Below are 23183 nucleotides of genomic sequence, written 5' to 3'. Positions count from 1 at the left end.
GGATCCAATCAGGGCATTGGTAGCCACTTCTTTGCAGAGCATTGACCATCTATGAAGAGCCTCGTGCTCGCAAGTCTATGTCGTTAACCCCATGACGGAAAGCGGCTATGCAATCCCGCCAGTGTGGGATGAAGCCAGGTGAGCGATTCTTGTATGGCGATATCCTCAAACCCGACGTGTAATATGTTACCACCAACAATTTCACTTCATTCACATCTGCTCGGTGCTGCAGAATGTGCGCTTAATGTGTTGTCACTAATGGTGTCGCAGGCAGCTTGGCCAGCTGTTTATGATGGGCTTTGATGGAACGGCAATAAATGATCAGATTAGGACACTTATATGTACCTACCACGTAGGCTCGATCCTGCTAACTGCTAAAAACTTTGAATGTGCTGTGATCCTCTCTTACCCTCCCAACTCTGGTCAATGAGGGTTTGTGATGGAAGTCGACGTCGTCTTCCCTGAAGCACAAAGCAAACACACTATGCAAGAAGCATGATCAATTCAATAGGTTGTCAAGACGCCTGTGGCGGAATGTCCTTCCAACTATACACACTATTTGTGCAGGCGGCAGCAGTCGTTCTGAACGTCGATTACGAAGGAACAACCTGAAGTTTCATCGATTTCGTATAGGGAGGCAGTCGCGACCCTCATTGACCAAGCATATTTTTATGTTTATATTCTCTTCCTTCCATGTGCTGTTCTGACTTTTGTTGCAGCTGTGCCACAGGCCACTCGATTGATCCTGGATTTGCAGTCTCTTGCCCGAGACTCAGGCCATCCAGTACCGTTACTGATAGCTATCGACCAAGAAAATGGAGGTGTCAATACTCTTTATCATGGAGCTTACATGCGTCAGTTTCCCAGCGCCATGGCTGTGGCGACTACAGGCGATAAGCAGCTTGCCAGACGGATCGCCAGAGCCACAGCAGAAGAATTGACCTCTTGTGGGATCAACTGGGTGCTTGGTCCAGTCTTGGATGTCCTCACCAATGCTCGCAATCAGCCATTAGGTGTGAGGTCTTATGGAGATGATCCTGCGATAGTCTCAGCGTTTGGCTATGAAGCCATCAAGGGCCTACAGGAGGGCGGTGTAGCTACCTGCGGGAAGCATTTTCCTTCTTACGGCAACCTCGAGTTCTTAGGTGCACCTACTGACGTACCCACAATCACGGATTCTCTTGAGAACTTGTCACAGAACGCTTTGGTACCCTTTCGACACGCCATTGCTGGCGGTATCGACGCTATCATGGTTGGAGGCGTCGCAATGTCCTCTGACCACATCAACGTCATGCATGCTTGCTTATCAGACCAGATTTGTCGAGATCTATTGCGGACGGAGATGAAGTTCGGAGGTATAGTCGTGTCAGAATGCTTAGAGATGGAAGCCTTGAGCCGTAACATTGGTATTAGTGGTGGTACGGTCATGGCTTTCAAAGCAGGTTGCGACATCATTCTCACATGCCGGTCAATGTCTGTCCAAGAAGAAGCAATCAACGGATTGACTGCAGGACTCGAAAATGGCATGATCGAGAAAGACCGGGTACAAGAGTCTGTGGAACGGGTGCTGAGCCTGAAAGACAAATATACATCGTGGGAGAAGGCCTTTTCGCCGCCAGGTCTGGACAATCTCGACCGCCTTCGCTACACCAACAGCAGCCTTTCGTCAACGGCATACACCAACACCGTCCGAGTTGTACGAGACCAAAAGAAGTATCTGCCACTTGCAAACGTGATGCGTCCTGAAGACGAACTCCTGCTTCTCACGCCTTTGGTGAAGCCACTGCCAGGTTCTGCTGCGTTCAAGCAATCTACCGAGGAAATTCTGGAAGGGCCAGTCTCTTTCAGAACAACACAGGTGACGGACGGCACGCTGATGGCTGGAGAAAAAGTCTTCCAGAAGCTTGGTCAAGCACTAGCCATTTACCGCGAGGGTAAAGTTCTGCACGCTTCATACACAGCCAACGGTGTCCGACCACAGCATGAGGCCTTGCTAGAACGTGCCAGTGCTGTTGTGGTTATTACAGCCGATGCAGGCAGGAACAAGTATCAGGCTGCCTTTGCAAAGCATATTGCAATGCTCTGTCGAATTCATAAGGACCTTCCTGGTCGATCTAACGAGAAACCATGTGTTGTGGCTGCTGTCAGCTCACCCTTCGACTTCGCTTCTGACATGTCTATAGGTACCTACATATGTACATTCGATTTTACTGATACTGCATTACAAACCCTTGTCAAAGTTCTACATGACGAATCGAGATCAGCAGACACAAAGACTAGGAATAGTACGAACCACAAAACACGCAAACATAGTCAAGCACGTCAGCAGTGGCTTGTTGAGCACTATCGCGATGATCGCGATAGAGCTGCCTTAGACGCTCTCTTGTTGACCTCTGCGGCAGCCGCACCACCAGGATCAAGCCTACTTAGGGTCGCTACGGCCGCTTCATTCCTGCTTTCCAGTGATGTTATCGACGAGGCGCACTTTGTTGTCCGAAATAGCTCGACGAAAGAATTGATCGGGTTTTGCGCAACATACTACTCCCACCACGATAGCGTGGGCTCGATCGGTGCGATAGTGGTTCATCCAAGTCGACGTCATCAATCAGTTGGCCATTCTTTGCACCATCGTGCCATCAGAGCATTGCTGCAAAAGCCAGGACTTCATCTGCTGGAGCTTGGCACAAGACTGCCGAATCTATTTCCTGGCTTGCCAAGTGACGATCCAGAGGAGCATCGTAAATTGTCTCAATGGTTTTCTAAGCTAGGTTGGACACCATACCAGACAAAGACGGTGCTGCGGCTGGGTATTCCAGATCTGTCGCACTGGGAAGCACCTGATGGCCTGGGCAAGAGTCTGGCTATGCGCGAAATTAAGTACGATTTGGTACATGGAACCGAATACACCGACAGCATTATGGAGCACGTCAAGCTAAACGCTGGTACGGACCTACAAGTACTGTACGAAATCGCGCTAAGCAATAAGGAAGGCTGTGCAGTTGTGCGAGGCAAAAACGCATCTGACGGAAGCATTATCGCAACTGTACTATTATATAGACAGCAATCGAAGTTGGCTCCTTTTGTGCCCTGTATGCGAAACGCTGACAGTCTTGCAGGAGGAGTTGGCTCGACAGTCGTGAGTACGAATGTGGAGGACAAGGCGTCGTTGTTACAAGGTCTGATGTTGCTTGGTGTTCGCCAGTTGAAGAAGCAGGGCATCAGTTCGCTTCTACTAGACTATGTAAGTTCGTCACATACTTGTCAGCCTCACACTAACAATTCGCAAGGTCGATGACCCTTCCGCATTGCCTGGACTCCAACGTATGGGGTTCACCGTGCTCAATACATTCGAGACCATACAAAACTTAGCCGAGGACTGGGATACGTTCGAGAAGACGTGATTGTCTTGCTGAAGGGAAATGTACCTTTTCTAAACGATGTGCTATGACTGATAATTAGTCGTCAGCAAAGCCAGTCATGTATATGGGTTATGGATCTTTGCCCGCGCACGTCTGTTCCACGAGACCAGACTCATAATATTTGCCTAAAATAGGATCGACAAGATCGAGGATGGAATTAGTCCGCGCAATCATTACAGGCTCGTACCTCAGGGAAATCAGTTACGCGACGAGCCACTTGATTGCGCTCTTCGGATATGCTTGCCTACATTAGTAGCTAGAGCAAGGAGGCTGTAACAAGGATGCAGGAGGCTAGGCTAGCAACAGGGAGTTACAGTAGCTCTCACCACCACCTACTTAGAAGTCTACCTCACTTCTGGCCCCTATTCTTTCTGAAAGCAGTGGCTGCAGCACACCAAGCAAATATCAGGCAGCTGGATTCCAGATTCAATTACTTCGGCACACATCGCCTACGCCATAAGTCGTTGAATGGAGACGTTGCGATTGTGATTTCATCTCAAAGAAGCGACGTGATGCGGGCTGCAGCATCTGCAACTGGGATCACATTCAGTCCTGTCGTGCGCTGGCATCAGCATGCTGCAACACGCCGTCAGTATGCATTGACCAACAGCGCCAAGGTCATACCACCGTGTCGATTGCGTTGTGACCAAGACATGTTTGGTTAGTGTATCGAAAATGACGCATGGAAGCCGAAAAGAAGATCTCACAGAAGCGCTAAGAGCGGTGACAGAGTTATCCGAGACCTAGCAAGTGTAGAGTTGTTTGATGAACCCGCTTACTCTTTACAGTCTAGCATTTGCAGAAGTTACGGACTGTCGGCATATGGTCGAAGCACGCCAAATACTCTTTTGATCTAAGCACTATTTCAAGCTGGTCCTACACCGAATTGTGCCGTGTTTTCAAGGTCTCTCATGTGCCGCTATGAAGACGATCTCGACGGTGAAAATTGTCAATCTGATTGGCGGTGTTAATCTTCGACTTTTCAATCACCGATATCCATGTGCCTGAACGTGGCTGACACTCACCGCGTGCTCGGCACGGTTTTTGGGTGTACGAAGGAGCACGCTAGTGGCACGAGCCTATCAACTCTCGATCGGGTAAAGAGGAAGGTCGATCAGAGTTTGTGTTCCGCAGTATTGACCTTGACGGGGAGGTGGTCGGCAATAAACGGAATATCGAGAGCAGACATTGGCATACTCACCTACCAGCCATGAATCGAATGCTGTGGATCTACGAATGACATGGAACGTGCAGCCACCCTCGATAGTACTGCTAGGTAGTAGGGTAATTCCATCTATTTGTAGACTGTGAAGAAGTAGCACTCTGCAAATCACTCCCGGTATGGCTGCCGAGTGTGGTGTCCTGCACAAACAAAGCGAGCTGAGTAGATGATCTGTCACGAACCCGAAAGCAATACGAGTATAGGTAGTGCCATCCTGATCTACGGTCAGTGATTTGTTGTGGGGTAGAATGTCTTGCTATTTGGAAATTGCATGCGCTGACCAAACAGAAGTGTTAGAAGTCCTCGGATAGCTCGTGTGTTGCCTTGATGAGGTTTAGGTGTTTTCTATTGATGGAAGGATGATTAAAATCGGGCCACTTGTGTCATGCCGCAGACTTGCAAGGTTGAACGACATCTCCATCTTTGCTGCAGAAGGACCAGCATGGAATGGATGATCAGCAGGCGTGCTTGGGACCGGATGCGCTACTTGACGTGCTCAAGCAAGCGCGACCACCGAAAGATTATCCTCGCGACTCGCGACCACCAGTGCGTGGCTGACGAATTGCTTTTGCCTCTTTTGACGATTCCCCGTCGAGTGCAAGGTCGGCTGGTTTGCCTCTTGCGCTTGATAAGACGATGGCGAACGGCAGAGCGCTTTTTGGTCGAGTTCAAGCACTGCGTTAGGTTGGCCACGGTTTGAGTTAGCGTGATTACAAGGGTCCTTTGAGTTGGCCTTGCAGGCGTCAGTTTCAACCAACCATCGCACCGTCTCTCTTCTCAGACTCGGGGTTCCCTTGATTCGCTACAGCATCGAGGCAGACGCCCACAGCGTCCACCACTACGAACTCTCTTTGACCGAGCAAGCCTGTTAGGCGCAGGCCTGGCACCGAATCTTCCCCATGTCTTCTAGAAGCCTGCAGAGAAGAAAGAAGCTCGCTGGGTAAGCTTCTGCACATGCCCACTTGAGCCACCACTATCCATTTGCCCCGTCCCATGCTATGATTCCAACTTTTCAGGTACAATCTTCAAGCTCTTCTACTCTATTAGTCCTTCGATATTTCGTCTTTGTGCCACACTATTCACAACATCCACTTCGAGCTCATCGACGTCGCAACCGGTCACGTAGGCGGGTCCGCCAACAACCCACACTGGATCAGATCCATTAATACACGTTAAGCGCAGATCACGGGCGCAGCATCTGGACTCAATTAGACCTATATTCAATTTGCACCTGGCCAACATCTTCCAGATCGCCGCAGTTCATTAATCCAATCGAGCACTCGCTGGTCGTCTCTCACAACTCTTGTCAGGCTTGAGAGCTGTACCACGTGAATCCGAGTTTGGCTTCCGCCATCGCGAGACGGTTCCAATCGATCAAAGTGGTTGGCCTGAACTCCATGGTATCCAGGTGTTTCTCAGATCCAGTGCGCAAACCATATTCAGTCAACTTCGACTCGAACAGCAGCCACGATGGACAATTATGATGCTGTAAACTTTCTTCCGAGTCCGCTACCATTTGGGAACCACAATTTGCACCTAGACTATATGAGCGTGACTTCACACATGGACACACTCGACCAATACTCGAATTTTGATTCAGAAACATACGTCAGGTTAGTCTTCGTCTCAATGTGAGAATCCAGGAGTTTGGGGTTAACGTGTGATAGTGGTGATGAGATGTCCTACAGCCACGGTGGGGGATTGGCTCACCAGGCTATGCTGAAGAGGATGTCGTCCAGCTTTGATGACACGTACAATCAGGACAACATACCCTCGTTTGATCAGCTTCCAGATAATGGAAATAGCCCGCCAATGGATCGAGACAGCAAGTATCTATCCTTCTCCATGCCGACTTTTCCATATCGCCTATTCAACGAGTCCTTTCAACAATGCTACATCAACATACAAGCACAATTGCACGGCATGTTTTTCCTTGCCGAGTCGCAATGGCCAACGAGCATGGACACCGCACCACCTCCACCCGAGCTGACGTGCTATCGTCGCAATCTCTTTCAAATAACTGGTAACGTCACATTACCGAAGAATCTAAGATACGTTTTCGCGGAAGACGGACGAAGATTACCTATTTTCGAACTAGAACTTGTGGTCTCGGCGACAGAGTCAGTAGAGGGCAATCCAGTTAAGATCATCTCCGTACCATGGAAGACACCAAATAGCACGGAAAGTACCAAAGCAGACGAGAAATCAGAGAAAGAGCCACCGACTATTGCGCTGGACAAGCTGAGCACTGCAGACATGGATTCAGACTTTGACTCAATCCCGATACAGTGGAAACGGCTACAGTTTAGAATAGCCACCGCAAACAATGGACGAAGGAAAGAGTTGCAGCAACATTTTACAGTTCATTTGAAAGTCATGGCAACAGTCTCAACGGGGGAGAAGCTTTCGATCGCTGAATCGAGGTCAGGCGCGGTAATAGTGCGAGGTCGAAGTCCACGGAATTTTGCAGCACGGAAAGACGTTCCAATCAGTAGCAGTTCAACATCGAGAAAACACGTACCAAGCCTATCGAGGTCGGGTGACAGCTCCAATACTGTGCCCAAACAGGCTTCTCCACCAGTAGCAACAGGAGCACCTAGATCTCATCCCATCTTCGACCACAACGACCTATCCAAGCCAGAAGTAGATCTTAACGGCTGGCAACAGTCTATCTCACCGTTTCAAATACCCGAGCCATCTCCTCCATATACGATGTCCATGAACCCACCTGTACCAATAGCATTTACTGGCGCACCGAGTCCAGATGTATCTCATACGCCATTCAACTTTGCCTTCTCCCCGAACATGGGACAAGAGAACAGTGCGCCTGTGAGTTTGCACTTTCAAAGTGACGATGAAGGTGGCGGATCACCATATCCGCAACCTCAATCTAGCCGTACGTCCTCACGGCCTCCAACCTCGAATCCATCTCCGAATTTAACGAACAAACCTCGTTCTGCAACCTATGCCAATACATCATATCCTCCTGTGCCCATAGGAGCGGGCGAACCACCTGCGAAACAACGGCCACGAATGCAATCGAGTCAGTCTTCGATGACAATGGGCGTGACTAGCGCACCAATGTCGCAATCAGCTCCAATGCCAACATCGATAAGTGCAGGTCGTAGATATGGCCACGACCATGTATCTCGACCACAGCTTGTCCACAACTATTCACAAGTATCGAACGCGAGTGACACAGCGGGTGGTCTGTACGAGTACTTTCCTCTTAGCATAGACGAGTGGCAACCACCTGTTGATGCTGTTTTCAGACCACATGTTGTGCATCACGAGATTCCAATCGACCCCAGAAGTCCTAGCGGCAGAAGCAGCAAACGATATTTCTCGGAGGTCGTTTAGTAAAATCATACGTTGTGCGGATTTGGTATGGTAATATTAGTTACGGTACTGTAGAAGGGCGAGACTTTATGTATCGAAGCGATTACGAGGCATGATCTGGTGTCATGTATGAAAGCAGGCAAATTGAGATGATGTATTTGGACTGCATGATATACTGATATACCCACAATCGACTCTCGTTATGCAGTTTTCATCTTTTCTTGATCGTAACTCTTGGATTTATCTTGGGGTATCCATTAACTTTCCTATCATCGTGACCTCTGATGTTGTTCTCGCAATCTCGTATCGATAGAAGTGAGTGATACTAACATAGGAGTGGAAAAGGTTTGACCTCTACATACGGGTTACAAGCATCCACTTATAGAGGCATTTCCCATGAACGACGGTCAACAAGGCTGAACGAGGCTCCGGCTTCGAAAAGGGGAGGCGGCAACACTCACCCCTACAACGGTGGAGCGAAAGAGGTGTAGTGGGCTCCTGCATCATTGTCCTTGTTCTCGACCATGTGCTAAACAAAAGAAATCTGTCTTTACCTCCGATCTGCGCACCCATCTTGCATACTGTGCTCTTGTCCGTTGCGCAGCGCGGCACACAAGATGAGTGCGACAAAATTACAGTCGCAGAAAGTCTTTGAGAAACTAAAAAGCAAGCCCGCCAACAAGGTATTGACAACCCCAGCCCTGTGTCTGTCCACTCCCTAACATACCACTTAGATATGCTTTGACTGTGGTCAGAAGAACCCAACATGGTCGTCGGTACCATTTGGGGTATACCTGTGTCTAGACTGCTCCTCAAACCATCGTAATCTTGGTGTACACATCTCCTTCGTTCGATCCACAAACCTAGATGTCTGGCAATGGGCTCAATTACGGACCATGAAAGTAGGAGGAAACGACTCTGCCACCAAGTTCTTTCAGTCGAATGGCGGTAGTGCGGCGCTGGCAAGCAAGGATGCGAAAGTCAAGTATACTTCGAATGCGGCCAACAAATACAAAGACGAGCTGAAACGCAGGGCTGCCAGAGATGCGGAAGAGTGGGTGGTTTCTTTAGGTAGAAGGAGAGCGTAAAGCTGACTATTGTGCAGGTATCCTGAAGAAGTGGTTATAACAGACGATGTTTCAAGTACTCCTGGCGATGGTACCTCGACGCCCGCAACAGACAACGCAGACGACGATTTCTTCTCTTCATGGGACAAGCCAGCTATCAAGAGGCCTAGTAATCCTCCTTCCCGAGTCGGCACTCCTCCGGTAATTTCTCGTACAGCCTCGCCCTTCCTGTCTGCAGGTAACCCAAATGGCGCGGCTGGAAGGCCGAAGTCACCACTGAATGCGACAGCGGCTGCGGAAGATGCTGCAGAGAAGTCTCTACCTGCACCCGCCGCCATCCGAGCTAATTCTGCCACATCTATACGCAAGCCTGGTATGGCGCCTGGCGCTGCCGCGACACGAAAGAATATTCTAGGTGCAAAGAAGACTACGAAATTAGGCGCGAAGAAGGTGGTGGGAGAAGAGATTGACTTTGAGGCAGCCGAGAAAGCTGCAAAGGCAGAGGCAGATAGGATAGAAAAGCTGGGCTACGATCCTGAAGCCGAGAAGGCTTTTGAAGACAAGAAAAACAAGACAACTACCGTCACTGCAAGCACAGACATCAAGTCTCCCAAGCCAACGACTCCTACCGCCACCGCAAAGCAGCAACACCAACGAAGCCCTAGCGAGGTCGAAAGGTTAGGTATGGGACAGGCAAGACTGGGATTTGGCATGGTAGGGAGATCTGCAGCTCCTGCCGCTGCCGCACCCAAGAAATTGGGCTTTGGATCTGTCGGTACTGCCAAACCAGCTGCGCAAGAAGATGACGACGAACTCTACGCTCGCCAAAAATTTGGTACACAGAAGGGCATTTCCTCAGACGAGTTCTTCGGTCGCAACGCCTTTGATCCTTCTGCACAAAGTGAGGCCAAGACACGTCTACAGGGTTTTGAGGGTGCAACCTCGATATCTTCGAACGCATACTTTGGTCGACCTGAAGATGATATACCCGAGGCAGGAAGTGACGATCTAGAAAGTGTTGCGAAAGATTTTGTCAGAAAGATGGGGATTAACGCTGGTGATGATTTGGAGAATCTGATCAGTGTTGCTGGTGAGGGTGGTAGGAGGTTGAGGGGTGCTGTTGCGAGATACCTCAACTCTTAGTTGGATAACTCTTTAGACGACTGCATGATGCAGTAGCTCCTCAAATAGGAACTATCTATCTTCATGGCATAGAGAATCTGATTTCACGAGCAACGAACTGTGTCGTAAGAACATCTAGAGAAGTCCCACGGCTATGCATGAGAGACAAAGACCATCTGCAAACATGAGTATATGTTCACGATAAGATGTTACGTATCACCGAGATTTATGGTTGCCTATCTAGACACATCTCAAGCTCGCGTGGTAGAGAGATGATTAGTCAGACATTGTGCACGATCCTGCAAGTACCAAGTGAGTGTCTCGGGGAAAGGGGTCAGGTTCGCTCGACAAAAACTCGTCTCGGTCCCGTAAAGACACAATCATGTCCGACGCGGCTGGTAGCAACCACGTTTACTTGCCCGATTTGTAGATAATGTTCTTGATTTCGTCCGTGAGTGAGTCAGATCGATTCCATTTCGTCGGACGATCTGCAACTATAGTCCTGAGTAGATGGGTCTTACGATGAATTCGTTGTGCGATATGAGGATCCTCGGCCGAGTTCCCCACTTTTAGAAGAAAGGAGGTTCAATCCTACCGGACAACTTTTCAGCGGTCCATAGTTTGGCGTCCAGTGAAGGTAGGCACTTCTTATTTGGTGCGAGATCAGCTCCTAGCTTTGGTGTACAGGAAAGGTTGCTTTGAGAGACAAGCTGGCAGGTTCTGTATAGTCAGTGGTTGATCGGGTGGATGAGGCTAATGGCTTCGTAAACTCTCATCTTCGGCAACAGCCATGGGGATAAGAATCGACACTGGTTTCTGCCTGCACAAACCATATAATGATCTGTCTATCTAGATTCTATATGAATGAAGTGGAGCGGCTCATGAAGTCTTTACTTGCTATGCTCAGGTCTTAAACAATCACATATGTGCTTTCCAGCTTGACCCAATCAAATTTGCGGCATCGAAAGAAACCGACCTCCGGGAGTTTTTAAGCCCGGACAAAAGTTCGAACGACCTGTTCCAATCAAGAGTGTTCACAGCTCGCTGGCATGCTTTGAACAGGACCCATCCGGTGGGTCTGCTGTATCAAGCCTGAATCTCGCGAATTCGTAAAGCCGAGCTTGTAACGAAGACTCATGCAGGAATGTACGAGGGACGCAAGCGCGACGTGAACCCTGCTGTCTTTGCAATTGTTGGATAAATGATATTTACTTCGCCGCTGTCCTCGCCATTCTCCTGACTTATCACCCAGCCTAGCCTATTGTCCATATTTAGGCTTTTGGCGCACTCGCAAGTCTTAGCAAAAGCTTCGCCCTCGAGTTCTTGGCTTTATTCCCCACGGACCGTCACCTAGAAGATGCCCAGCTCACATTCTTCCTCATCTACAGAAAGCCTGCACGAGGTACTCAAAGAGAAGTCGAGAGATCACAGCGATGTTCCACATACCGATACGATCTTCAAGCAGCCCATCAGTGATGAAGAACAAGCCAAAGATGTTTCTGAAAAGGAGCAACCAGAATCGCAACAACCTGTCAACCCGATGCATCCATCACAGTTTCCCGATGGAGGTGCACCAGCATGGCTCTGCGTAGCAGGTGCATCAGCATGTATGTTCTGTTCTTGGGGCTGGATCAACGCCGTCGGTGTCTTCCAGAATTACTATCAAAGTGGTCCTCTCAGCGATTACAGTCCTAGTACTGTCGGCTGGATTGTGTCAACAGAAGTATTTTTCATGCTCTTCATGTCACCTTGGGTCGGTCTCTGGTTCGATAACTTTGGTCCTCGATCACTACTCGCTTGTGGTACTTTTCTGCATGCATTTGGACTCATGATGACTTCCCTCAGCACAGAATACTACCAGTTCTTTCTCAGTCAGTCCATCTGCAGCGCTATCGGAGCCTCTATGCTCTTCGGTCCTAGCATGACTTGCGTGATGACATGGTTCTTGCAGAAGAGAGGAATGGCAATGGGTCTCACAGCAGCTGGATCTTCTCTGGGAGGTGTCATCTTTCCTATCGTGGTCAGCAGGATGATCCCTCGAGTTGGGTTTCCATGGGCGATGCGGACGTGTGCATTTCTCGTTCTTGGTCTGGGTATCTTTGCAAATCTTACAGTCAGGTCGCGAGTAACACCGGCCAAGCGCAAATTCGAGCTTATGGCTTTCGTTCGACCACTGAGAGAAGTGCCTTTCGCCCTGGTCGCAATCGCATTGTTCATCTTCTACTATGGCATGTTCTTGCCATTCGCTTTCATCGTTGCTGATGCAGTCCGACATGGTATGTCCCTGACTCTGTCGGAATATCTTGTCAGCATCCTCAACGCCGGCTCTATCTTTGGTCGAACACTACCTGGCATCATCGGTGATAAAATTGGCAGGTTCAACACCATGTTTCTGTTCGCCCTCCTAACCACAATTCTCATCTTCGCCATGTGGATTCCAGCAGATACAAACGCAATCTTCATCGCATATGCACCTCTATTCGGCTTCGCTTCTGGTGCAGCCATCGGCTTGACACCAGCTCTGATTGCTCAAATATCTCCCATCAGGGACATCGGAACCAGAACGGGGGCTGTTTTTGGAATCTCCTCGATAGCAGCCCTAACGGGAACTCCTATAGGGGGCGCGCTCGTTGAGAGGGATCATGGTAGTTTCTTGTACGCCAAGATCTTTGCGGGTATTGCTTGCTCCATTGGTACGGGCTTTTTCCTTGCTTCCCGAGTCAGTCTGGTGGGGTGGAAGGTCAAGGTCAAGGTATAAACAGCACGCAATATCCATGCATTTTGATGTTCCAGATACTCTACTTAGCTTTTGAATATAAGCCTTCCCCGCTCCTTCTCCCATTCGACCAATTTCACTTGAATATGAGCTTGCCACCTTCTGGTCGATATTGACACAAAACGATCGTCTGTAGAGGACGGGAGGTGATGACGGGAGGCACCAGCACGAACCACACGTAGAGCCATGACCAGGCTACCACGTACATAGGGAGCAGTAGAGCAGACGACGAGCAATAGGACGATGCGCTCGAAAGGGTCCCAGTCTAGGGTCTACTCGCAAACAGACCGCTTCAGCAGATGTGGCAAAATGAAACTGAACAAATATCAGAGCCCACCTCAGATCGAGACCGCTTGTGTTACGGTGACAAGTGATGGATCTTGCCACACAGCCCCGCCTAACATACGAGGAAGTCGAGGATAACGAACGGATTTCTGGGCCCGTGAAAAAAGTAGAGAGCACATGAATCGACTGCATAGAGGAAGAAGTGAATGAATGCGTATACCGATTAACGAATACATTCTGATTCATGACTACAGAGGCTCTCCAGTTTAACAAAAGTTGTCTATGATGCTGCTGCTGCTGCTGCTGAAGTGCATACAAGAGGCGATTTCCTCCTCTTTACCGCTGCTTCGGCAAACCCCTAAGGAGGGGAGATCAAAAGTTCAAAAAAAATGAAGCACAATGTGTGGCTCGGATCTAGAATGTATACGCCATGATGCAGGCATCACCAACTCATACTTCAATAAAGCATGCCTCAGAATTGACCGTCGATCAAATTATGAAATCTGTAATGTCAATGGCCCCTCCCTATTTTTGCAGCTCCTACATTTAGACTGACAACAATCGGAATTGACCTTCTCACCGCATCGAGAAATAAGCAGCCCTCGCCTCGTTCCTGATCTCATTCTCCCTGGCTGACTGCTCAGGTGTCGACTTCGCTTCTGAGGGCTTAGTCTTCGATGACTTGTTGTTGTTGTTGTTGTTGTGGTTGTGGGTGTTGTTGTGGTGGGTGTGGTGGTTGTTGGGGTTGTTGTGCAGAAGAGCTTTCAGACTTGTGATTGTAGCTGTTGTAGAGGTAGATTTGATTGAGGCTGTTTCGGTCTGAGACGAGGATTTAGGAGACATGCTCGAGTGATGCATATTTCGAATTGTGTTAGATGGCAACGTGGTCTTGTATATGGAACTTGAATAGGAGGGTGGTGTTGAATCTGGTCTTGCTTGGTATTGGTGGTGGTTGTAGTAGTGTTATTGGCAGATGTGCAAGTGAGCTGGGCGGAGCTTGTGTACTGGTCTGTAATGTCGTGCTTTCCGTCCTGGAACTGTGCTTGAACGATTCTCTTGATACGGGCAAGACAGTTCACTTGGTCGAGGCAGGAGCGACTTACTTATATGTTCACAGAATCACCTTCTCCTTCACCACACGAAGGAGCCCACGCTCACTTCGGTCGTAATCATGATAGCTCAACCAGCATTGACTGATACCGATACGCCCTATCCAGTAAGCGACCTATGACTCCTCGAGGCAGCGCGCTGCACGTCGGAGATATGTAAGTGAGACTAGCCTAAAAAACAAATAGTCCAACCATGGTGCGTAGATGGGGCCTTGATGATTCGTCGGAGCGTATTGTAACAGTATCAGATCAGGAAAGGTAATTGAACGTGGAGCGACCACGTCCAGTCACGATCAATGGGTGCAGCTCGGTGATAAGTCATCATAGGAAAACGGTGATGCCTTGTTGATATCCAATGGCACGCATCTAACTGTGACAGGTGGGATCCTTCAATTTTCCGCCAGGATGCCACAGGACACATATCTCGAGGTCGAGAAGTGCTAGAAACCAGGTAGCAACGAGTCGAGAAAACGCAGGGTGGAGAAGTGTACGGATAATCCAGCTATCTCATTGGCAAGGGCGTACTCTGACTTGGCACAGTAAAGGCGTATTCGCTCCTGCGCTGAGAACCCACGTAGAAAGATTGTGAGTCAGCGAATATCCACGTTTCGTCAAGCTCGTTCGAAGAGTATTATCATTGGTCGAAACATGCTAATAAGACCTGTGCTCGGTCGTAAGTGTAGAGACTGAGATGCAGTGTGTGACTCACAGAGTAGTAAAAATAGTTACGACCGAGCTGCTTGGCTTTACGCTTCGCTATAATGCGTTGGAAAGTTTCATGCTGTAATGGCCGAGCATGAGCGAGCAAATTCAGAAAAGAGCTCCCATGACGCTCGACATGATGAAGTACCACAGAGTATAAAAGAGCGTATAGAAAAGACCATGCTAAGCGCAAATGTGGTATCACAATATTGTTAACTATTTCTTCAGCTTCTCCGTCAACTCAGGCACCTTATCAAACAGATCTCCCACTAATCCGACATCTGCGACCTGAAATATTGGCGCGTCCGCATCTTTGTTGATACACGCGATGACCTTGCTGTCCTTCATTCCTGCCAGATGCTGGATCGCACCACTGATACCCGCACACAGATACAACTGAGGCGCCACGTTCTTTCCCGTTTGTCCAACTTGTAAACTGTTGTCTGCAAAGCCACTGTCTACAGCTGCTCTTGAAGCACCGATTGCAGCGCCTAGTGCGTCAGCTAGTGGTGGGATGAGCTTGTCAAATTCCTCTTTCGATTTCAGACCTCGTCCGCCCGAGACGACTTTCTCTGCGGTCGCGAGCTCAGGTCTGTCAGACTTGGCTAGTTCTTCTGATATCCATTCTGTTTGCGTTTCGGCTTTGGGATCGACGCCTTCTTCGATGGTGGCGGAGCCAGACTCGAGCGCTGTGGGTGGAAAGGCGGTTTGCCGAATAGTGAAGCATTTGATGGGGTCGGTGGATTGAACTGTGAGGATAGCATTGCCAGCGTAGATAGGTCGGACGAAGGCTGGTAGAAGGTCAGCTTTTCATGTCTGGATTCGAAGCCTGGAGTAGAACTTACTGTCCTCACTCTCAATCTTCATAACATCTGTCAATTGCTGGACGTCCAACAACGCCGCAACCCGTGGCAACACACTCTTTCCAAAAGAGCTATGTCCAACAACCACATGCGTATATCCTCCCTTTTTAATATTTTCAACCAGTAACGTCGCATAATTCTCAGGTAACATGCGCTCGTATGCTTCGTTCTCGACCATGATCACTTTTTCCAGTCCATTGGCCTTTGCGACCTCTTCGGCAATGCTCTTGACGCTCTTGCCAGCAATGAAGCCATGGATTGTTCCTCCGAGCTTCTGACCTGCTGTTATTGCTCCTAGAGAACCTGAGTTGAGCCCACCTTCGCGCTGTTCGAGGATGGCGAGGGTTGAGGCGAGACGTTGGAGGGATGATATCCTGTGCTGTTGTCTTATAGCACAGAGTGCGCTGTTCCTCGCTATAGGTAGCATAGTGACGGAGGTAGTCGAGTAGGAACTTGACCTGATCGCTGGTCGTGAAGAGCAGGTCAACCTATACCACGAAATCCGCATATGTGCTTAGTGACGGCACTAAAGTTGCAGCACCTCGGTCACTCTTGTTCGGCGAAATTCATGGACGTGCCGAGCTTGGAGCCTAAGCACGCTGCACGCCTAAGTCCAAGTGATGCCTCAGGCAAGACAGACACACGTATCGAATAAATTCAGCATCATTAGCAAAGTCAAATGCAACGAAAGAGTATCGATGTGGTTACGGCAATGAGATAACAATGCGGAAGGCCGAGTAACACGGTGGAAGTCTTGTTCTAACCTTTAATCTATCGGTTCTCTAGCTCTATCGACTTGCCCGTAAATCAGTGTCATGGCTAAATGCTCAGACGAGGTCCGTAGCATTTCTATGTAAAATGTTCATCGTCAATTGTCATCTTGAATCACAAAACTAATCATATGTCTATCACTTGACATGAGCATTGGACATTAGAAGAGGGCCCCTGGTGTGTGAGTAACCACGACCTCAAAGCCAAACCATAATCGTCAAACATGCGACGATCAAACCGAAGCCTGCAATAACACCATTGGCGCCATTCTGATGCAGTCCATTTCCAGCATCAGTAGCATCTTGAGCTCCCTCGGCATGATCATCGTTCGTTCCCGCAACAGCGTCAAGGGTCGAACTGTCAGTGGGACGAGTATCGAATGTGGTCGTACCAGTTATCAAGCTCTCACAACCTGGAACATTTCCTCCAACATAGCACGCGAGAGTCGTGGAGCCTGTGACTGTCTCAGTGACAGATGCCTTATCGTTGCTATGCAATGTCAAAATATCGGTGTACACGACGGTGTTGCCTTGAATGACGCTCCACGTGGCAGTATTGGTTGTAGGTATTGCGTCAACAGTAAAGGTATTGGTGTCGGTGAATACTTTCGTTGTCACACCAGCCTGCTCAATGGTACGCTTGACTGGGTGTGGTTCGAGAAGAGGCGTCCAGACCTCACGATCTGTGCTGTAGACGGATGGTTTGCCACCTAGGGTGTAGGTGCGGGAAATCGTGGTTGTTAGCGGGTCACCGTAAGTATCTGTCCAAGTACGGACGGCAGTGGTGGTAGGACCGAGCCACTCTGTGAACGTGACAGTGGTGGTCATGGAACGAGCGTCAAGCTGCTTGGTAGCGGGTACTGGTTCATCCACTGCTGCAGCCATGGCTGGCGGCCACTCAACGCTATCTGCATTGGGATAGCAGGTGATGGCGTTGATGGCAGAAGTCTGAGGTAGCTGTTTCCATCCTTCACCTTGGATGATCTTGAAATCGCCACCTTTCGCGAGGTGCAGTATGCCTTTTCCACTGCTCAGCGACACAGCACTATACTCTCCATCACATGCGACACATTCGCCACCTAAGCGGGTGCGCACGTTGAGCTCGAGACAGGACATTTCAGCATCTTTGCCAACTGTATGAGGTAGACCTTCATCAGGAATGTACATGATGTAGTATCCAGCTGCACTACCACGTAGCGACATTCCATTGAAACCTCCAAGAGGCATGCAACCCTCCGGCACAGCCATGTTTTGACTGACGGCTTCGGCACGAGGATCGAGGAGGTCGACATCTCGAGCCGCAAGTGCGCGCGGTGGATTAAGCGGTGGATCACAGGGAGTGCCCTGCTGAGGACCATAGCCGCTCGAATCACAGTTGTGATAGCAAGTGATGGTCTTGGGATATGCTGTGAACCCAATGGGATAGTCGTGGAACTCGGGAATGACGGAGACGAGTTTGATATCGAGGCGGACATCTGGATCACCGGAAAACTCGATATCGCAGTGACCTTCACCAGGAACAGTGGCAACCTGGACTCCGCTTGTTAAGAAGTCGCATTTGCCGCACTTGTTGGTGGTGATGTCAAGACACTGAAGCTGTGGACTATCTCCGCCAAGTTCGTAGGTATGTTTCACTGTGCTTGACGGCACATATACCAGGTATCTGATACTTCCGCCAGGAGCATTGAAGTAGACTGGAAAGTCGATTTCAGTTGGCGACAAGGTTAATTCACAGCTGGAGGCGGCGTCACGCAGTATGAGGTCGGTGGTGCCGTCTTCGGCTCGAGGCTTGACGGTGGGGAATGCAAGTGCGGCGGCTGGTTCTGTATCGCCAATGCCAGAGATTGCTTCGCCAGAAAGACCATCACCAGGGTCAGGCGTGTCCGGATGATAGTAGCAGATGATGAAGGCAGGAAAGCCCGGAACTTCCAGGTTGAACCAATTATTGGGCCAGATATCCCCTCCAAACATTCGGCCAAGTCCCTCCCGCTGCTCCGTGAATCGTATGGTGCAGTGACCAAGACCTTCGATCACATCCATAACCACGGCCGAGATCCGAACAACCTGACCATGAAGTTGCGGAAGGTCGTCGCAGTGGGAGCATTCATGAGTGTATCGATCCCGACAATAAAGGTCTGGGAAGGGATCGTGCATCCAGTGAATCTGACCATCAGGGAATACCAGAGTCTCATACACATCCTTGTCGCCGTTGTGTTCATTCGTGATCAGCCGTACTGGAAAGGTGTTGTGCTGTCCCACATCACAACCTTTCGCGTCGTTAGGCGCGTGCTGACTCGAAGTCAAGGCTGAAAGGGATTCATCTCGAAGGTCGAGAGATGAAGCATAACTCTTCTCAGGGTTCTCAAAGTCGTAGCAGGCAACAGAAAATGGTGGTGCACCATTGGTATCGATTCGCCCATCACTCTTGTCTGCCCAGTATGATTGACTATCGCCAGGACGACCAACAGTCAGCAGGCAACTACCCTGGTCAAGAACTCCAAAGGCAGAATACGTGTTGGAGCTGTCGCTGGCACACATAAGGTCTGGGTTATCTCCTCCCAGGGAGAAAGCCTTTCTCGTTTCCGGCACGAACAAATCATCAGATCTCTCTGGTCCGTAGAATCTTACCAGACGTCTCGTTCCTGATTCGTCAGAGCAATCACGTGGAGTGTCTGAAGAAGTGATCGTCGATGCGCTCACCTGATCAATATTTCGCCTCATGGTCGGCTTGTAGTCAAAGCAGACGATCGAAAAGGCGTTACCACCAAGATCGATTATGCCATCAGCTTTAGTGAGCCAAAAGTATTCAGACTTCTCAGGCGTCGTATATGTAATCCCACATCTTCCATCACTTACAACGGCAAGCCCATAGTAATGATGAGCGAAGCAGGAGATACATCCACCAAAGTCTCTGCTCGATCTGCCGGGATCAGTACCCTTACACATGAGGTCGGCTGGCTCCACACCAAGGTTGTGTAATTTTCCAGCTTCTGGCACAAAGACATCGTACCAATCGTCGGCAGCATATAATCTGACTGTAAACTTGTCATTGGCGTTGCAGCCAGGAGGATCGTCACGTCGGTCGACCTGGTGGAAAGACGAGTCAGCCATGTCGAGGTCGGTATGCTCTTGAGACGAAGGAGAGATTGTGGTAGCTCTCTTGCTGAAGACAGACCGATAACCTGCACCGATATAGTTCACCAGGTCCCGAGCACAGTACGAAAATCCAGCTAGGTCGAAAGTGCAAAGGCTCTTTGGTGTCAGATTGATGCACCAACAATGATCATCGCAGAAGATGTTGCCGAATGCTCCATTTCTTACAAGCTTTCCAGCACTGTTGCAGAAGTATTGGTAGTCGGAAGCTTGGCATTTTCTTGTCTTTTCCAAGTCTTCGAAGCAGGACATGGCATAGGTGTTGGTTCCAAACAGAGTCTCAATATCTCGATTGACGTAGCGAAGGGAGGGGTCGTCGATGTCAATATCGATAGAGTTATCAGGCAAGGAGGTAGGAACAGTGCTTTCTGGAAGGACTGTAGCGTGAATGAAGGAGGATAAGTAGAAGAGGATGCAAGCAAGATAGAGCTTGACTGAAGGTTTCGCCATTCTGGCAGTGGGGTTGTTTGGTCGGAACGTCGACCCACGATGCTAGAGTTGTGTCTTCAGCAGTTGAAAGGGACAGAAAGACCTTGAGATAGTGGTAGAGAAAGTCAGAAGGAGTGAACTGGTGAGTTTTCCCAGGCTCGAGAGATGTTGCGATCGACGTGAGTGATACAAGAAAAATGTTACGGCCACGCTTTAATAGCTGCAACCTCCCGCAGTGTCGACGGACTTGGTGAAGGTGAAGGATGTCTGTTTTTGTGAAGTGATAGTGGAGTCACACTGACGTAGAATTACGTATTGTAATAATCATACTAAATGCTCAACAGTCGTATATCCAACCAAACACACTAAATGGATTACGGAATGAACTTGCTCCAGAAGTCTCACAGCCCGCACCACTTGGGCCCCAGCAGGTAGGAAGGCTGCGACTCTCCCTGCCAGGTTAAGCAGCAGTAATGTCCACCCCGTCTGCTTCGTTCACGCTAGATGGGGCATTTTCGTGGCGCTTTTCGACTGAGGCCTCAGTGGACAATCGGTTACATGTGAATGGTTTCCTTACTTTGAGTGTGATGGGCGAGAGTGGCACGTTTGAATCCTGCCACCTGACGTGAATTGTCGATTCCTTCACATTGAGCTTGTCTCTTGTTGCGAACAGGGACTTGAAAAAGTCCGCAGCAGGTAAGGAAAGCCGTGACGCTTGCGAGGTTACACCATATCTCAAAGGCTCAAGATACGACTCTCCAGCTTCTCGAGGACATTTCTCTTCGAGCTCTTTCTTGTCCAATGCTTGAAGTGAAGCAGGACAGCACCCGCGCACCATGGCTCCATAAGTGTGAGGGCTCGTGTCGTTGATGCAGCACATCTGCCACTCCTTTACCAGATAGCCTCCAGCTGGGCAGTCTTGTTGGGCAGCAAGCATGGACTTCCAGTTACCTTCCTTAACCAAAGGCGATATCTCCAGAGCAGCGTTGGCAGACTCTGCAGCTTCCGCGGCTGTCAGGCTAGCATGCATGGCCGCTACTGATTCAGCGTATGGGGTTTGTGGTGAGAGCTGTGCAGAGATTGCATTGTATAGAGTAGACCAGCAGGTCAAGATCGAGAGCGGTCTAACTCTGCCAGCTGCACTGTTGGGTAGAAATATCGTCACAGTTGGACCGACGCTCGGTGGAAGTGGTGTACCTGTACAGAAGTCATCTCGTGGACAACAGGCAAAGTTGGCATTGATATCGACGGTGCAAGTCGATCCTGCGGCGCAACAATATGGACCGCAATCAATGTAGCCAATGCCGCATTGGTTTTGCTCTCGCGCGAGTTTCGTCGGAGACAGAGTGGAGTGCTCTTCCAAGAGACGAGCACTTGAGGTATTGACAGAAATTGATGGCGTGTAAAGTGTTTGATCCATACCAGATATTGCAAAAGCGGTTGCAAGACATGAGGTCAGCAATATGAATGCCGACTTAAATCCCAGAGGGTTCATAGTCCGAGTCGCTCGATGACAGTATGAACAGTAGCTTGAATGGCGATGGAACATGTAAGGATGTGGTCGCTCGTGAATGGATGTTGATGGGCAGAGCGGAGGTCGAACAGTCCGCTTTATGTATTGTAAGACATTGAGGCATTGCTGGTTCTGCTGTTACACGTGCCCGTGATATGAAGTCAATTGCGAAGAGTACGTAGTGGGACAAGAGACCGCGTACTTTGAAGGACGGCTTGAATGTTTGGTCTCGATGAACATAGCCTCCTACTTACGTGCTAACGTACAGTGTTAACATATGAATCCTTGTATAGATGTGCGTCTTGTGTCAATAGTCTTTTCGCTTGGTCAATTTCCTATTCAGTCCATATGCTGGAGCATGGACGTCGAGAATTCATGAACGAAGAAAAAGTAGTATCTGTTCAATCCAAGCACATTTATCACACAACCACAAGACTGTATTACCGATGTGATGAAGTTGATCACCAATTCAGCTGCTAGACCATGCTTTATCCTGGAGCAGTATTAAAAACCAATCTGTTACCACCTTCCTCGGCGGGTATGGTAATCTGTGAGAACTGGTGCTTGAACGTCCAGCGGTAACTTAACCTCGACTCAAAAGCCATAATCTCAATGGAAGACAGAGTCCTTATATCCACATATGATACCGTCAATATCACATCGTCCCTGCAATCACTGCCGAAGGTCATATCGTGTAATTGAAGACCAACCAGCTCTTGCTTAGATCTGCTTCTACAAACGTGCTGGTTCGTAGCAGACAAGTTCAGAAGTCCACGTATCGTAGTCGATGTGTCTCGGGAATTCGCAACTGCACGAAAGATTTCAGGTCATATGGTTCGCTAGAATTTCTCTTTCATTGTTCGTTTCGAAGTGTGATTCCTGTATGTCGCTGCGACGAGGACAAAGTTTCCTCGTCTCTTAGCCGCAAAATTCGAGCCAACAGAGATGTAATTATTGGTGCGGAGGATATTGTTTGCTGTCATTCCGGTCGCCACTGCAACACTTCATCCTTCACCAGTGTTTTTCGGCCTGTATTGCAGGCGTTGTTCAGGCGAGCCGGCTTCCTGAACTGGGATCTCGACCATGTTGGGGGGCAACTGAGAGTCCTTTTCAAGCTGATCATTCCGGAGCCTCTCCTGCCAGTACGGCACCCAGATATAAAGACCTGCTTAAGAATCAGCCATGCATGTAGCTTTGCGAGAAATACATACCCGCACCCACACCGACGAGCGTCGCTGCGAGTGGAGAAAGGAGACGGCTCGACATTGTGTGAGATTGATGCGAAAGAGTGATGATGTTTGAATTGAAAGCAAATGCGGCGGTCATGAACTTCGGCATTAACAGCTTGGAGGAATTATCTCCGATCCTTAGCGCGTTCTGTTCGAACGCGTCTAACACGTACGCGTTCACACCT

The 23183-nt window shown here is 49.3% G+C and overlaps 7 protein-coding genes across 7 annotated transcripts; 4 read left to right on the top strand and 3 right to left on the bottom strand.

Moving 5' to 3' along the window:
* Nucleotides 1-871: 871 nt before the first annotated feature.
* Nucleotides 872-3401, top strand: LTR64_000095 (uncharacterized protein; the record flags this gene model as incomplete). Its single annotated transcript, XM_064894481.1, has 3 exons — nucleotides 872-2942; nucleotides 3117-3241; nucleotides 3288-3401. The coding sequence occupies 3 exons, from the start codon at nucleotides 872-874 to the stop codon at nucleotides 3399-3401; spliced, it is 2310 nt and encodes a 769-aa protein (XP_064757168.1).
* A 2710-nt stretch (nucleotides 3402-6111) lies between these two features.
* On the top strand, nucleotides 6112-8001 carry LTR64_000094 (uncharacterized protein; the record flags this gene model as incomplete). The annotated part of the gene is made up of 2 exons (XM_064894480.1): nucleotides 6112-6254; nucleotides 6309-8001. The coding sequence occupies 2 exons, from the start codon at nucleotides 6112-6114 to the stop codon at nucleotides 7999-8001; spliced, it is 1836 nt and encodes a 611-aa protein (XP_064757167.1).
* Nucleotides 8002-8876: 875 nt separating this feature from the next.
* Nucleotides 8877-10190, top strand: GLO3 (ADP-ribosylation factor GTPase activating protein, ER-Golgi transport; the record flags this gene model as incomplete). The annotated part of the gene is made up of 2 exons (XM_064894479.1): nucleotides 8877-9034; nucleotides 9086-10190. 2 exons carry the CDS (start codon nucleotides 8877-8879, stop codon nucleotides 10188-10190), a joined length of 1263 nt encoding a protein of 420 aa, XP_064757166.1.
* A 1336-nt stretch (nucleotides 10191-11526) lies between these two features.
* LTR64_000092 (uncharacterized protein) lies at nucleotides 11527-12927 on the top strand (the record flags this gene model as incomplete). The annotated part of the gene is made up of 1 exon (XM_064894478.1): nucleotides 11527-12927. One exon carries the CDS (start codon nucleotides 11527-11529, stop codon nucleotides 12925-12927), a length of 1401 nt encoding a protein of 466 aa, XP_064757165.1.
* Nucleotides 12928-15257: 2330 nt separating this feature from the next.
* Nucleotides 15258-16331, bottom strand: ETF1 (Electron transfer flavoprotein alpha-subunit; the record flags this gene model as incomplete). The annotated part of the gene is made up of 2 exons (XM_064894477.1): nucleotides 15258-15832; nucleotides 15887-16331. The coding sequence occupies 2 exons, from the start codon at nucleotides 16329-16331 to the stop codon at nucleotides 15258-15260; spliced, it is 1020 nt and encodes a 339-aa protein (XP_064757164.1).
* A 541-nt stretch (nucleotides 16332-16872) lies between these two features.
* Nucleotides 16873-21286, bottom strand: LTR64_000090 (uncharacterized protein; the record flags this gene model as incomplete). The annotated part of the gene is made up of 2 exons (XM_064894476.1): nucleotides 16873-20319; nucleotides 20834-21286. The coding sequence occupies 2 exons, from the start codon at nucleotides 21284-21286 to the stop codon at nucleotides 16873-16875; spliced, it is 3900 nt and encodes a 1299-aa protein (XP_064757163.1).
* A 1487-nt stretch (nucleotides 21287-22773) lies between these two features.
* Nucleotides 22774-23035, bottom strand: LTR64_000089 (uncharacterized protein; the record flags this gene model as incomplete). Its single annotated transcript, XM_064894475.1, has 2 exons — nucleotides 22774-22934; nucleotides 22981-23035. The coding sequence occupies 2 exons, from the start codon at nucleotides 23033-23035 to the stop codon at nucleotides 22774-22776; spliced, it is 216 nt and encodes a 71-aa protein (XP_064757162.1).
* Between the last annotated feature and the right edge of the window lie 148 nt (nucleotides 23036-23183).

Source organism: Lithohypha guttulata (genome assembly GCF_036872675.1).
Source record: "Lithohypha guttulata strain CCFEE 5908 chromosome Unknown scaffold_1, whole genome shotgun sequence".
Taxonomy (NCBI): domain Eukaryota; kingdom Fungi; phylum Ascomycota; class Eurotiomycetes; order Chaetothyriales; family Trichomeriaceae; genus Lithohypha; species Lithohypha guttulata.
Note: the sequence above shows the minus strand (reverse complement) of the source record. Positions and strands in the feature narration are given on the sequence as shown.